General features: G+C 39.7%; 1 protein-coding gene and 1 pseudogene across 1 annotated transcript; one reads left to right on the top strand and one right to left on the bottom strand.

Annotated features, from left to right (window-relative positions):
- Positions 1 to 48: 48 nt before the first annotated feature.
- LOC123593856 (procathepsin L) lies at positions 49 to 5,064 on the top strand. The gene is made up of 8 exons (XM_045470435.1): positions 49 to 314; positions 1,301 to 1,437; positions 1,756 to 1,878; positions 1,983 to 2,129; positions 2,310 to 2,534; positions 2,982 to 3,147; positions 3,799 to 3,913; positions 4,669 to 5,064. Exons 2-8 carry the CDS (start codon positions 1,312 to 1,314, stop codon positions 4,787 to 4,789), a joined length of 1,023 nt encoding a protein of 340 aa, XP_045326391.1. The 5' UTR covers positions 49 to 314; positions 1,301 to 1,311; the 3' UTR covers positions 4,790 to 5,064.
- Positions 5,065 to 8,961: 3,897 nt separating this feature from the next.
- On the bottom strand, positions 8,962 to 15,748 carry LOC123592699 (annotated as a pseudogene).
- Positions 15,749 to 16,011: the final 263 nt, after the last annotated feature.

The following is a 16,011-nucleotide window of genomic DNA, read 5'->3' as shown; positions in this document are numbered from 1 at the left end:
CGGTGCAGCCAATCGCGGCGCGAGCAGACCGTAAGGGCGGGCCAGGCGTGCAGAATTCCCGAGGCCTTAAAGGCTGAGTCAGGAGCAGCTGGGCCACAATCCCCGGCCTCGGCGATCTGGGAAGGGTTGTGTGTGTGTCTGTGGAGTGCGCCTGCGCAGCTGTGGACGCCGTAGGTCAACTTCTTGGTCTGGGGACCGGTACTGGAGGAGGGGATTCACCCCAGGGCACGGGCAAGTGCCGGGCGCGACCCGCGGGAATAAAAACATCTACTTGCCTGGAGTTGGTGAGGCTGAGCCGACGCTGCCTGGATCCTGTAAGCCTTGAAGATGGGAAGTGGGGGCAGGGCGGTTCGGGGAACCCAGGGCGACACTGAGACCACGGGGAGGTCCTAGGCTGTGCAGCAGTCGGTCCGTCTCAGGGCCGTGGCGGGCACAGGTCTGGCAGCCGGGCCCCCACGGGACTGGGCCTGGCCAGGAGGTACAGGGCAGGCTGACCTCCGCAAGGGCTGTGGGGCCCGGCGCTCCCTGTACCTCGGTCTGTGAACATCGTCTGGAAGCTGAGGGAGGCGAGCGGGGCGGAGAGCCTCCGGCCTGGCCCCGCCTGCAGTGTCCCTCTGGGCCAGGCCCGAGAAGGTGCTCTGAACTCCAGGAGAGCGTGGCCCTGTCCCGGTCGGGAAATGGGGCTCTGGACGCCCTCTTGCCTCGTGATTTCTTCCTCAGTTTGGGGGTAGTTAATGGCGGTGCTGGCGGCAGAGACCAAATGTGGGGACAGCAGAGCACTGGGTGCAATCCTGCCCACCTTCTGGGAAGGTCTTTCAGAAAGCTTTCAATTCAAGAAGCATGTCTCACCCCTTGCTGTATATTTGTCAAAAGAAAGATGTGAGGTGGCTACCTAACCCCTGGGGATCCCTGTCCCTACTTGGGATCAGGTGTTCTGACAAATAAGATTTCCTGGGTCACCTCGGTATTTTCAGTAAAGAACTTGGACCAACAGCTTCTTAGTTGCCTTAAGATTCTGAAACTCTGATCAAAACCTAAATTATCATTGCACTATTACAATGAAGTCTGTTTCAATTCCTATAGCACTTGTCAGCCTGTTTTTAATTTTGATGGCTGAATCATATACCTCCAAGTCCTTGGCCTGTTTTTCTCCACCCACATCCTTAGCCTTCTTCCAGGGACCTGTAAATATTTGCGAAGGTACTTTAAATGTTTTTACTCTACAACATCTCAGGAGAAAATAGTATGGCTTTTTTAAAGGATTGGTCTCGTCAAATACTGATTTCATTTTCCTTTCTAGGTTTTTGAAACATGAATCCTTCACTCTTCCTGACTGCCCTTTGCTTGGGAATAGCCTCAGCTGCTTCAAAATTCGATCAAAGTTTAAATGCACAATGGTACCAATGGAAGGCAACACACAAGAGATTATATGGCATGGTAGGTAACATATGAAACTGTCCAAAGGGGCCCCCAAAGAGAAAGAGTCCCCCAAAGAGAAAGAGTCCCTTGCCGTTGGGAGTTTATAGCCAGAGAGTAGCATGTAGAAGTCAGCTTTCACCAAGGCAATAACTTCATCGCACCCATTATTGAGCACAATATGGGGCATAATTCCTGTTGTGTGGTTGCTAGAGAACAGCTCCCAGAAATATAAGCCATCCTGGGCCATGGTTTTTTTCCCTGTCTGCAAATCCACTAGGTGAAGATGGGCTGGTTTTAAGTAGGAATAAAGATGGTAAGTTATATATTTGCCTCTAGAATGAAGAAGGATGGAGGAGAGCAGTGTGGGAGAAGAATATAAAAATGATTGAACTGCATAACCGAGAATATAGCCAAGGGAAACATGGCTTCACAATGGCAATGAATGCTTTTGGTGACATGGTGAGTGTCAGCGTGGATTGCTGTGCTTTTTGTGCTTCCTGTCCTCTGTACTTTAGCAAAATAACCTCTTGCCTTTTCAACATTTTACTTACTTTTCCTTAAAGACCAATGAAGAATTCAGGCAGGTGATGAATGGTTTTCAAAACCAGAAGCACAAGAAAGGGAAAGTGTTCCAAGAACCTGTATTTGCTGAGATCCCCAAATCTGTGGATTGGAGAGAGAAAGGCTATGTAACTCCTGTGAAGAATCAGGTATGATAATATTTAGCAGATCTCCTTCCAAGAATAAAGCCAAAAAGGAATTAGTGTCCTTGCTTTGGTAGACAGTGGAGTTTGTTTGTTTTGTTTTGTTTTGTTTTAAGAATATTCGGGTATATGGGTTATTGTGAATCTTTGTATTTATCTTATAAACTGATAATTTTTTATTTTCAGGGTCAGTGTGGTTCTTGTTGGGCTTTTAGTGCAACTGGTGCTCTTGAAGGACAGATGTTCCGGAAAACTGGCCAACTTGTTTCATTGAGTGAGCAGAACCTGGTGGACTGCTCTCGGCCTCAAGGCAATGAGGGCTGCAATGGTGGCCTAATGGATAATGCCTTCCGGTATGTTAAGGAAAATGGAGGCCTGGACACAGAGGAGTCTTATCCGTATCTTGGAAGGGTAAATGGAGCTCCTTATCTTGTTATTCCAGCTCAGCTTTTGAAAGCTGAACATTTTCAAAGATAACAGACACTTTACTCAGCGTTCACATTTTAGATGCAAACTGACAGAACTGTCACTATAAATTATCAGCCTTAGCACAGGTTCTCTGATTAGATGGTTAGCACATAGCTGTCCTTAATTCTGTGTAACTTGGAGGCTTTTTATACACCATTCTGCACATAATTTCTGCATAGTGAAAAATTTCTTATGGACAAGTAGGCCTAAGGGGTTTCACTGAAGATAACATCTGCTAAGTTTTCAATTTCAAATCAGAAACATTTGGCTATTAACTCACAACAAAGCTGACTTGGAAATCATTAAGCTGCAAACTGCTGAGTCTTGAGGTCCTAGAACTGGAGGTGTGGATGGTAGTGATCAAGTTTCTTTCCCATTTACCTTTAAAAGGACTCAGAGCCCTGTAACTACAAGCCTGAGTGTTCTGCTGCCAATGACACCGGCTTTGTGGACATCCCTCAGCGGGAGAAGGCCCTGATGAAGGCAGTGGCAACTGTGGGGCCCATCTCTGTTGCTATTGATGCAGGCCATCAGTCGTTCCAGTTCTATAAATCAGGTAGGTGTTTGTATTTTTATTATAGAAGTTCAGGCAGGCAAAATTGGAAAACACCACCATAATTGTTTGGTGTTAGGTTTGGAGTCCTGCTTTCCAAGACTAGAATTTTGAGTGTGTGCATTTAATATAGTGATGTTTCCATTTGACATATTTTAGACATTTTCTCAGTGACAAGCTCTCCTTAAGTATTTTTAAATGGCTGTGTAATTCTGCAAATACAAATAATTGATGTAAGTATTCTCCAGTTGTTGGACCTTTTTTCCAAATAATGTTTACTATTGAACTGTAAAGAACCTTGTGGCTCAAGTGTTATTTTATATTGTGCTGTTTCCTTAGTTGGCATTTTAGAAGTAGAAAGGATTATGCTAAGTAATATTAGTAGAAGTAGCTAAATCGTCGTAGCCTTGATAACTAGATCTTATTATTGGAAATCCTTTTCGAATAGAAAATATTTTGGGTTTAGTGGAATTTTGTTGATTTCTAGTGAGTTGAGTTTATTAGTTACCATAACTATTTTTGGTAAATATTTAAGCTTTATATGTAATTTGCTAATGGCATTTCATTGAATTTTGAGATGTCTCTTAACGGTGGTAGATAGGGTTACAGTCATGTGTCAATTGAAGCTTCTCACCCCAAATTTTACTCCTCTAGGCATTTATTATGATCCAGACTGCAGCAGCGAAAACCTGGATCATGGTGTTCTTGTAGTTGGCTATGGCTTTGAAGAAACGGATTCAAGTAAAAAATTTTGGATTGTCAAGAACAGGTATAAAACTCCAAATGTTATATATTAAATTGAAAAGGGAGTGCTTGTTTGGAATCAGTATTTGATTTCAAATCCAAAACTCATTTTGAAATCCCAGAACTTAGAGTGAACACTCTTGACATTTTTTATAAGGGTAAAATGTACTGATGTTTGATTACAGGATTCTGTAGCAAGTTTGTTGGACTTATTATTACATATTTATAATATTGCGTTTCCAAATTTTGAAAACTTTATTCAGAAATACATCTGGCCCCAAGAGTTTAGATAAAGGATTTTGCACCTGTAAGGTTAAGGGCTGGTTTCCTTTTTTGTGTCCAGTTTTTCAACAAGGTATACTGAGCAGAAACAACTGCTGACTCTTTTAACTCTGAAGGATTTTCTAAGAGTCCAGTGGGCTCTGTATGTCCTTCCTGTTACCATTTGTTGCCCTGCCATTTTATTCTACTTCCCAATTCCCAGAGGCTTTGAGGTCATCTGGATCCATTTTCACTGCTAAAGTTCTTTGAGAGGGGGTATAAGATAGCCTGCAGAAACAAACTGCTACATTGGAATCCTAGCCCTGCCTCAGTTTCCTATCTTAAAAAGTTAAGGACCTGTGGGAATTGACATACTTACCAATATATGTAATAGCACTTAGAATAGTGCTTGATAGCACCTGATATGTGGAAAGCCCTATTTTAAGTATTAGCTATTACTAATGAAGCTAATATGTACTTGATACTTTGTATAAAACAAAAAACATCTTCTTTTTTCAGTTGGGGTCCAGAATGGGGCTGGAGTGGCTATGTAAAAATGGCCAAAGACCAGAACAACCACTGTGGAATTGCTACGGCAGCCAGCTATCCCACTGTGGAAGCTGGTGGATGGGGATATTAGAGGACTTCAGGACAGCATATCTGGAGGAATTTTTATCTTAAAACTGACCAAACCCTTATGTAAGATAAGACACTTGAATCAGTGAAGATCCAAGTTGTGATTTGAATTCTGTGACATTTTTATAAGGGTAAAACTTTACCACTACCTTAATTGCTGTTATAAATAGCTTTATAATGTTGAAGACTCATTACTTAATTCTAAGACTTTTGAATTTTCATTTTTTCAAAGGATATATAAAACTTTACCTTTTAAAATAAATTTTAACTCAACATGTAGAGGTGGAACTTCTCTGTTTTCAATGCATTAACTTTTTGTGTAGTTATAAAATCTAATTGGGCTATAAAGATATAACTGGATATGCCAGTGGTGCATTAGGACGCTGGGTGGTTCTCAAGATTTTCTAATTAACAAATATGCAGATTTTATGTCAGCTGCCTATTGGCTGTGTTGACCCAACCCTGAATCTAGCAAAACATAACAATCTGGAAGGGCAAAGGTAAATTGTTTTAATAATTTAACAATTCACTCTTTAGGAAAGTGAGAAGACATTAAGATCTTAGGTTTTAGACACTAGAAAAGGAGATCCTCTTCCTTTGGCTCAAGATGGTTAAAACCTAGTAAGATTATGGGAAAAAAGTCTCAGAGCCAGTTACTGAAGCATCTCCTTGAATTGCTGGTAAAGACCATGTGACTACTTTGCAGTTGAATAAGGACCAGATTCTGGATTACCAAGTCTGTTTTATCTTTGTTCTGCCAAGTCTCTGATGGCTTTCACATAACTCTTCTAGGAAAAGCCTCATTTGTTGCCTAGTGTTAGCGAAAGTATATTTAATGTCTATGATGAACAAGTCTCTCATGTTTGATAGTAACTGGAAAAATGTGTTAAAGATCCACAAGAGATGACTGTGGACTACAAAAATAGGCTTCTGGCCTAGGAAGATCACTGGGTCAAAATTGGGGGCTTAGCTAGCTACGTAATCTCTGAATTAAAACTAAACTTGGAAGGGAAAAAAACAGCCTAAGCATATGGTTGCACAGGTAGTAAATACAAATAAGACAATATATTTGTATATTTAAAAGATGGAAAGAAAATATGCCAAACTTTTGAGTGGGTTATGGATGATTATTTTCTTTAACCTGTTCCACGGAAGACATGTATTTTTATTAGTAGGGGGAAAATTGTGAAAATATACCTACATTCTGCAGGCCAAAGAAGCAGGTGTACGTGTGTTTAAAAATCTCATGCTCCCAGTCAATAAGAAAACACAAGGACTAAGCTGGTGAAATATTTAATATAGCCATACTCAATTATGAAGGGCATGAGAGACCGAAGACAACTGGAACCTTATAGCCCACAAAACCTTCAATAATTTTTGTCCATACATCAATATAATGTACCATATTCAATCTGAGTTTTCTCTAAGAAAGGATTCCTTCATCTTGCTTTGCAACAGCAGGCACTGCTTTGCAACAGTGGTGTCCACAGAATCCTGGAACAACTCAAGACTCTAAGGAAACATCTGGGTGCTAAACTGAAGGGAAGCATGATGGCTTTGTATTTTAAAAAGTTTCAAGTCTGTCAAAGCAGAGGACACCTCAGATGTCTAAAGTATTTGTTTTTGTAACTTCCAAAGACCTTTATATTTTAAGTTGTGAAAAGTTCCAAACCACATCTATCATCTAAAAGAATTTCAAAGGAGCCAATAGACTTGAAATAAAGAGAGCTGGAAATAAATTTTATCACTACAAAATCTAGTCTGAAGAACAGGCTACCAGTATTTCCTATGGTCCAGACATCCAAATAGTTACTTATCCTAGTTAATATTTCAGAGGAAGTAAGGAAAAGTGAGACAATTTGGCAAGTTATGAGGGAGGAATTGGCTTACGTGGATTTGTAGCTGTAACACATGGACATCTTGTTAGGGGAGAGAATGGGCTCAGAGTATAGTAGTCCCTCCTTAATTGCAGTTTTGCTTTCCATGGTTTTAGTCAACCACAGTCCAGAAGCAAATGATCCTCCTTTTGACAGGTGAGTAGGAGGTCAATAGTAGACTGATGCTATATCACAGTGCCTGTCATTCACGTCACTTCATCTCATCACATATTATATATAAAATCACCTCTTACATCACAAGAAGGATGAGTATGTACAATAAGATATTTTGACAGAGACCACATTCACATAACTTATTACAATATACTATAATTCTATTTTCATGTTGATTTTATCCTATGCCTAATTTACAAATTAAATTTTATCATATATGTATAGGAAAAAACAGTGCAGTTGATCCTTGAATAACGTGGGGCCTAGGGGTGCCAACCCTATCCCCATCTAATGCAGTTGAAAATCTGTATAACTTTTGAATTCCCGAAGTCTCTTTTTGACTCCCCAAACCTTAACTAATAGCTTACTGTTGGCCAGAAACTTTACCAATAATACAATTAACATGTATTTTAGATGTTATACGTATCATATACAGTATTTTTACAATAGAGAAAAATGTTAAGAAAATCATTAGGAAAATACATAACTGTAAAAGAATCCGCGTGTAAGTGGGCCTACATGCACAGGATAAGCCGTATGCTTAAACCACTGATACCACATTGCATATATATAACTTCAGATAACATTTTTGAGATATAAGTCTGTAAACTTATACGTAGAAGCATATTGGAATACTCCTGTGCTTAACTCACTGAAAGTACACTTTGTACAATATATCTTTCAAGTGACATTTTCATTAAAATACAAGGGTTTGTAAACTCTTGTGTAGAAGCATGTGAGAGTAGCATCATGTTTAACTCATTAAAACTATACTGTATAAAAAAAAGTGGGCCTACACAATTCAAACCTGTGTTGTTCAAAGGTCAAACGAGTGTGAGTTTGGTACTATCTGCAGTTTCAGGCATCCACTGGGAGTCTGGGAATATATTACCCACAAATAAGGGGAAACTACTGTAATTAGAAAACTCATTTTTTGCACTTAATTTTCATCACCATCTCCAAGGTATACTTACAAAATCTTAAGCAAGTATAGACTTCCCTATTTCTGTTAGTGATTTATGATTGATGAAAGTTACAGTTAAGTTACAGTTAAGACCACATTTATATGTTTTGCCTATAAAATTTGAAATTGGCTGTTTCCTAAACTCAGTTACCTTTTGGCTGATATAAAAATCTAAAACAAAAAACTTGTGGGAGTTTAAAGAAAAGCAAGTATTAGTGTATATATACATGTTTACATACATACATATGTATGTATGTGTGTATGTGTGTTTATCTCCCATCACTTTACAGAATTTCAGAAATGTTCATGGTCATCACTATTTTTAAATAACTTAATAAGAAACTATTGCCAAGAGCTGCTCCATGGTCTCTTTTCTCAGTACTACATAGTAAAACTTTTGTAGTTAATATATTTCCTCATTCAACTGTGCTGTCGGTTCTGGGGACACAAGAACAAAGGTATAGTCACAGTCTGTCTCTTGTGGAGCTCACATTCTCATATTGCTGAACCCATGCATAACCTCCATCTTTTACCGTAGCCACCATTCATGAGCCCATTTGCAATCACAGGAGTGGCTGGGGAAAGAATGGTAGTCACAGAACAGGTCATTTTATTCACTTGATTTACTGAGGTTACCTTTGGTGAGCATTTGCATGGGACAAAAATATAGTCATGCTTGTTACCCATTCAGAGAGCTCTATTCACACACCTCTTCTCTAGGTCTCTTTGTCAGCAATTTTCCAACCATCTTTCTTCCAAGACCCTGATAATCCAGCCAAACCATGGTTACAGCTCATGAATTAGTATATAATAGCACTTCTGGCCATTTTTCCTTCCAAGCAAAATGAACAACCAGATGTTCAACGTTCTGCTCACAGGGAGGATTTCCCTTCACCACTGTCCTTTAGGGATGTCCCAAAAAGGGGTCATAGTGTGCTACAGTTGTCCACTTCAGTTAGTGTCTGCATATCACATAGAACCATCTATAAACCAGCCCAAGCTTTCTTTTCTCAATCAACTGATTTTAGAGAATGCCCTGTGAGACCATAGGTTGAGGCTGGGAGCGAGAAGGCAGGAGTGGGGGCCATGAGCATTTGGCCCCTTCCTAATGTAACTTCTGCCTTGAGGGCCTGCTTATACCCAATCCCATATATACCACTTCTACTTAATGATGGAGTGCTGCAATGCACATTTGGCTTTGTGGCTTGGTGGGTCAGATAATACACAGTTCATGATGAGCAGCTCATGAAATTGGTGGCCCATTTTTAAGCATTTATTCTCTAATACCCAGTAGCCAAGCTAAAAGCTGTTTTTCAAAAGGAGAATAGTTATCTGCAGAGGATAGCATGACTTCACTCCCCAAATCCTTAAGGGTCTGCATTATTATTTGCCTACTCTAAACCCCTACTCTGATATATGATGTATGAGGTTGCCTATCAGTGGCTCCAAACAGCATCTCTACTACTGATACTTCAAGCATCATTGAATTTACTGAATCATATGGTCCAAGGGGCCCAGCAGCTTGCATAGATAGCAGCCTGGACCTGTTGCAGCCTTATCTTGTTCTGAGCTCCACTCAAAATTTAACAGTGTTTTTGGGTTACTCAGTAAATGGACCAGAGTAGCATACTCAAATGAGGAATATGTTGCCTTCAAAATCCAAAGAGGCCCACTAAGCATTCTCTTTTTTGGTTATAGTGGAGCCAGATGCAACAATTTATGCTTCATCTTAGAAGGGATATCTTGACATGCTCAGCATCACTGAACACCTAGAAATTTTACTGAGATGGGAAGCCCTTAAGTTTTTGTAGGATTTATTTCCCACCCTCTGACATGCAGATGTCTTACCAATAAGACCAGTAAGTCTAGAATAGTTGCTACTTCCTGCTCACTAGTTCTATTTAGCATAATGTCATCAATGTAATGGACCACTATGATGTGGGGAAAAAAGATAATCAAGATCCCTGAGAACTAAATTATGATGTACAGCTGGAGAGCTGATATGCCCCTAAGGTAAAGGTGTATTGTTGGCCTTGCCAACTGAAAACAAACTGCTTCTGGTGGTCTTTACTAATAGGTGTGGAGGGGAAAAAAGCATTTACCAGATCAATACCTGCATACCAGGTAGTAAGGGATACGTTAATTTGCTGAAACTATGTGACCAGATCTGGAATAGCAATTGGAGTTAAGTTTATGGTTATTTTATGATAATTCACAGGTTAAGTTTATGATAATTCACTGTCATTCTTCAAGATCCATGTGTTTTTTTCACAGGCCAAATAGATGAATTGAATGGGGATGTGGTGGTGAAAATCACGATCCCCGAATCTTTCAAGTCCTTGATGGTGGCCCTAATTTCTGAAATCCCTCCAGAAATGTGTCACCACTTTTGGCTTACTATTTTGCAAGGTAGAAGCAGTTCTGGTGAATTCCACTTGGTCTTTCCTACTGTAAGACCCCTAACTCCACAGATCTGGGAACCAGTGTGGGAATTCTGCCAGTTGCTGAGAATGTCAATTCCATTTATCCATTCTGGAACTGGGGGGAAAAACTATACTGAACCCACTGAGATGGACCTGAGCAAAAACTCCATTGATCACCCTTTCTCCATAAACCCCTACTCTGATGTATGAGGTTTGGGTCTCCTAGAATTAGTGTCAGTTCAGAGGCAGTATTGAGTAGTTCCCAAAATGTCTGATTGTCTTATTTTTTCCAAAACATATCACCTTTATAAAAGGCTATCAGCCTCTTTGGAAAAGCCTGGGAGAAAAAATGAACAGTAAAAAGAGTATAAACAGAATAAAAATCAACAGTGTAGTGGGGACCCAGGTTCCCTTTCAGTTAAGGGTTTGGAGTCTGTAAACTGTCTCAAGTTCTGGAGTTAATTGAGGGGCTGTAACTCTTTTTTTTTTTTTTCAAGTTAGACTTCTGCTGTTCAAGTTAGACCTAGAACTCATCTGCTTTTACAGATGATATAAGAATTTAGTAGACTGCCCACCTGTTTCTCTTCTAGGGACACTATTATCAGCTAGCCAGTGCCATAGGTCCTTGTAAGTCAGACTGTTCTAAGTACTGCAGCAACTCTGCTGTCCACTTTGGTAACCATGTCCACTGTGGTGTGTTCCAGTTGGGTGGGGGCCAGTGGCACTGGCAGTGAAAGAATTCACCCGAGCCAGAACAAAGGAGATAGAAATTTATTGAACACACTGCAATGGGACAGTGGGCAGGACAGCAAAGGAGAAACTATCTGCCACAGTGGTGAGAGACTATAGTTATAGAGTGGAGTGAGGAAATATGGGAACATATGGAATTTTCCCTTTTTTGGTACCTGTGCCTGGTTGTAAGTAGCTCATTGGTCAGTTAGGGCCTATGGCTATGTCGATGTTGGTCACTCAGCCTGTTTACATCCGCTCAGTAGTCACTGTGGGCCCTTTTGTCTTGCTCAAGTTTCTATTGCTCAAGCATGTCACCTAAAAGTGGCCTCTACATCCACCTTATCTTTGGTGATTAAGTGCCACCATTTGGCTCCTGCCACCCAGGATCCACTTACCCCATTGCATTTAAGAATCTCAATTCAGTGGCAACATTTTCCACTGTAATTTCTAATCTGTTGAGAAGAGTGACCACAGAGCTTTTCAAAGATACTAGGATTTCCCTCACAAATTTATTTCTTACAGTCATAGTGGAAGAAGGTGTGTCCTCTATACCCTTCTGTGGTGAGTGAGCATTGTTACATGACAAATCCACTCTAACATTTGAAACTCCCAAACCTTTGGATACCTTTTCTTCTACAATATACCAAAAGCATCTAGACTACATTTAGTGTAGGTGTAGGAGAGCAGACTGATTCTTTGGCCTTCCATCTTGTTCCTGTCCCTGCAATGATCTCCCTCAGGGATACTTGTTCCAGCTCCTTGGAGGTTTATGTATCCCCTAACCAGAGTGCAAGAAGGCTTAATCTGATCATCCCTAAGGTTGTTTAGATAACTAGTAGAGATAACATTGTTTCTTCCCTTCCCCCACTCTGGTGCACAGATGATCTGTTAAATGTTAAACACTTTGACCCCACAATGGCCTCTGCACACCCCCTTGCTCTATAAAATCTGTGGATTAAGCTCCAGACCTTGCAGACAACAGCTGCAAAGCACCTGGATCGTCATCCACCCAATCCCCATATCAGTAAAACTGTGTGTAAATGGTATGGAGTGGCTTACTTCATTTTTAGGTTTCAAAGTATCTCAAAGGATACTTTACTGTTCCTCTTCCATCTTCTAACAATTGGTGAGCTAAGCTAGAGACCTAAAACAAAACAAGCAGAGATAAAGGGGCTCTGTCAGGGGAAAGCCCATAGTCCGTGGGGGAAATCCCATTGTCGGTGGGGGAAATCCCAAGCTGGCCAGCCACTGTCATGTGGGAAGACTCAGCTAGGTTTTTTGAGCATTTTGGAGCAGTGCATGAATAGGAGGATACCCTGAAATGGCCCAAAGGATTGTTAGATATCCTATCTAGAATGGTAGGGAAAAGGGAAGGGAAAGTGAACAAGCTATTGTGGCAGTAGCTTGGCCAGAGATATGTGCATTATGAGACACTGCAGAATTATAAGTAAGGAGAGAATTAGAACAGACTAGAGAAGGATTGACTTTGGAAAAGGATGTACAAGCCACATCTAATATAGATATCTTATCCACAAGAATACAACAGCAGGAGAAATGCTTAGAAAGTATGGCATGTACAATGGCAAAGATGCATGGGTGCAGGCTACCATACACTAAAGTGAGAATTATTATATTTCAAGAGAATTGGGACCCTAAAGCTTAGGATCCCTGGAATAATGACTCCGCTTATGGGGAGGAAAATGACTTACAGTCATACCCTTTGATTCAAACAAAGACCCAGGCCCCTCATGAGCCTTGAGATAACCAAGAATAAATTCCAACAAGTCAGAAAATGACTATGAGGTGAATTAGTGGAGCTAATGAGGCATTTTAAGCAAAAAGGCCAAGAAGGGATGCATCTTGTATGTTACAACTGTGGAATATTGGGACAGATGGTATTGTGTTAGAGGGTCTGAGACATCAAAAATGGCCTCAGTCACTGCTCAACCTGCCTTGGAACAAAGGTTATATACCATGCCGCAGGCATGGGTAAGTACTTAGCTAATTTGATTGATTTGATAAACTCTAGCGCGTTAAAATGACCTGGCCTACAAAGTATGGAAAAAGCCCAAATGTCCATTGATGAGTGAATGGTAAAGGAGATGTGATATATATATATATATATATATATATATATATATATATATATCACTGTATATATATATATATATCACTGTATATATATATATATATCACACTGTATATATATAGTGTATATATATATAGTATCACACTGTATGTATATATATATATCACACTGTATATATATAGTGTATATATATATACATATATATATAGTGCATATATATATAGTATCACACTGTATGTATATATATATATCACACTGTATATATATAGTGTATATATATATACATATATATATAGTGTATATATATATAGTATCACACTGTATGTATATATATATCACACTGTATATATATAGTGTATATATATATATATAGTATCACACTGTATGTATATACATATATATATATCACACTGTATATATATAGTGTATATATATATACATACACAGATGTGATATATATATATATATATATATATATATATATATATATATATACACACACAGTGGAGTAGTACTCGGCAGTCAAAAAGAATGAAATCTTGCCATTCACAACTATGTGGATGGAACTAGAAGGTATTATGCTAAGCGAAATTAGTCAGAGAAAGATAAATATCATATGACTTCACATACATCTCCCTTCTAAGATGAAGCATAAATTGTTGCATATGAAGCCCATATGACATTTGGAAAAAGCCCAAATGTCCATTGATGAATGAATGGATAAAGAAGATGTGATATATATATACACACATATATATACGTATATACATATGCATATATATGTATATGTATATATATATATATGATATATATATGTATATATATATCATATATATACACACAGTGGAGTATTACTCAGCAGTCGAAAAGAATGAAATCTTGCCATTCACAACTACATGGATGGAACTAGAGGGTATTATGCTAAGCGAAATTAGTCAGAGAAAGACAAATATATGACTTCACTCATATGAGGACTTTAAGATACAAAACAGATGAACATCAGGGAAGGGAAGCAAAAATTATTTAAAAACAGGGAGCGGGACAAAACATAACGGGACAAAACATAAACAGACTCTTTAAATATGGAGAACAAACAGGGTTACTGGAGGGGTTGTGGGAGGGGGATGGGCTAAATGGGTAAGGGGCATTAAGGAATCTACTCCTGAAATCATTGTTTGCACTATATGCTAACCTGGATGTAAATTTAAAAAAAAAAAAAAAAAAAAAAAAAAGATGACTTGGCCTAATGAAGGGGATTTTTCCCTTCCCTCCATTACACTGGACCTCTATGGAAGAACTATAAGAAATTATATGAGAACTGGGAATGAAACATGCCATTTACATTCAGCATTTTAGAGGACCAAATAATTATTTTCCTCTTATATGAAAGACCATGCCTCAGGGGCATGTTATGAGACTTTAGTATCTGTCCTTGCACCTATGGTTAATCAGTCCATTGCTACAGTAGTGGCTATGGTGGCTGACTTACATGAAACCAAAAGAATCTGGCATAGGGGAAATAGATGGGTTGAAAAATGGAAAAACAAAGGATCCTGCCAATAATAAAATGGCAGAAAGGGGGTCCATCAGGGTCTCTAGTAAACAACTAGATTTACTAGTTGTAAACTCTAATATTATCTAGGACCCCAAGAGGAAATATAGACAAACAATCCAATGGGTCTTGCTAAGCCTATGGAAGACATTGACTAAAGGAAAGCAGTTTATTCCCTTGAAAGAAGGCTCAAAAAAGCCAGATGTGTTCCTGAGTGCCCCTCTGCTAACAAGCGAATTTAGAGTATGGGTACTCCTTACTCCTAGAGATTAGAAGTTAGATCAACATTGCCCTCTGGTGAGTACAATAGGGGTGACCAGAGGCCCCATGTTGAATTAATCATTTATTAGTTTCACACTAACAGACAGACTGTACTAGCTCTAATGTACACTGGAGCTGAATGCACACTAATCTATGGAAACTCCTTGATATCTCAGGGAGAAATAGAAGCAATTGATACTATGGGAGACAAATTATCAAGGTCAGACAAACTAGTCTCTACCTACAGATTGGCAGGCTCCCACCCTGCTGTTTTCTAGTGCATGTATCACCCATTCTTCAGTACGTTTTGGGTGTAGATGTTTTACAGGATCTAGACCCAACTACCATGACAGGCAAATTCAAGTTGCACATTGGAGTCGTAAAACCCATCACTGTGGGTTCTGCAAAATGGGAATCTATACAGCTGCCAGTTCCTCTGAAGAATAATAAGCATAAAACAATATAAAGTACGGGGCATGAGGAGCATAACAAGTTTACTGACACCATTAAAGAATTAGGAAAGGCAGAGGTAATCAGGCCTGCTCAAAGCCCATCCAATAATAGTCTAGTTTGGCCTGTAAAGAAATCTAGGGGCGCCTGGGTGGCTCAGTCGGTTAAGTGTCCAACTTTGGCTCAGGTCATGATCTCATGGTTCATGGGTTCAAGCCCCACATTGGGCTCTGTGCTGACAGCTCACAGCCTGCAGCCTACTTCAGATTCTGTCTCTGGCTCTTTCTGCCCCTCCTCAGCTTGTGCTCTCTCTGTCTCTAAAATAAACATTAAAAAAAAAAAAAAAAAGAAATCTAATTGGACCTGGTGAATGACAATAGATTATTTACATGCAACAGGAGACAATGGCTCTTCCAGGCATTGCCCCAAGAGTGCCTCCATAGTCCCGCAATTTGTCATAGGATGGTAGCCAGAGATCTGGAAAACTGGGTATTGCCAGAGGAGATGGTGCTTTATCACTACATAGATGATGTAATGTTAACTTGTGATGATTTATCCTCCCTGTCTCAAGCAGCTGCATCATTACAGGTGCACTTGAAGTCACAAGGATGGGAAGTAAATACTGACCAGATCCTTCCTGGGTGTCATCTGGGCAGTGTAGTGGGTGTCATCTGGGCAGGTAAGACCAAAGTGGTGCCAGAGGC

This window comes from Leopardus geoffroyi, chromosome D4 (genome assembly GCF_018350155.1).
Source record: "Leopardus geoffroyi isolate Oge1 chromosome D4, O.geoffroyi_Oge1_pat1.0, whole genome shotgun sequence".
Taxonomy (NCBI): Eukaryota; Metazoa; Chordata; class Mammalia; order Carnivora; family Felidae; genus Leopardus; species Leopardus geoffroyi.
This window is presented reverse-complemented; position numbering and strand designations above follow the sequence as displayed.

Coding starts and splice junctions, on each gene's coding strand:
- LOC123593856 (XM_045470435.1), top strand. CDS start 1,312: ATGAATCCTTCACTCTTCCTGACTGCCCTTTGCTTGGGAATAGCCTCA. Junction 2,130..2,309: donor TAACTCCTGTGAAGAATCAG/GTATGATAATAT, acceptor TTTTATTTTCAG/GGTCAGTGTGGTTCTTGTTG. Junction 2,535..2,981: donor CTTATCCGTATCTTGGAAGG/GTAAATGGAGCT, acceptor TACCTTTAAAAG/GACTCAGAGCCCTGTAACTA.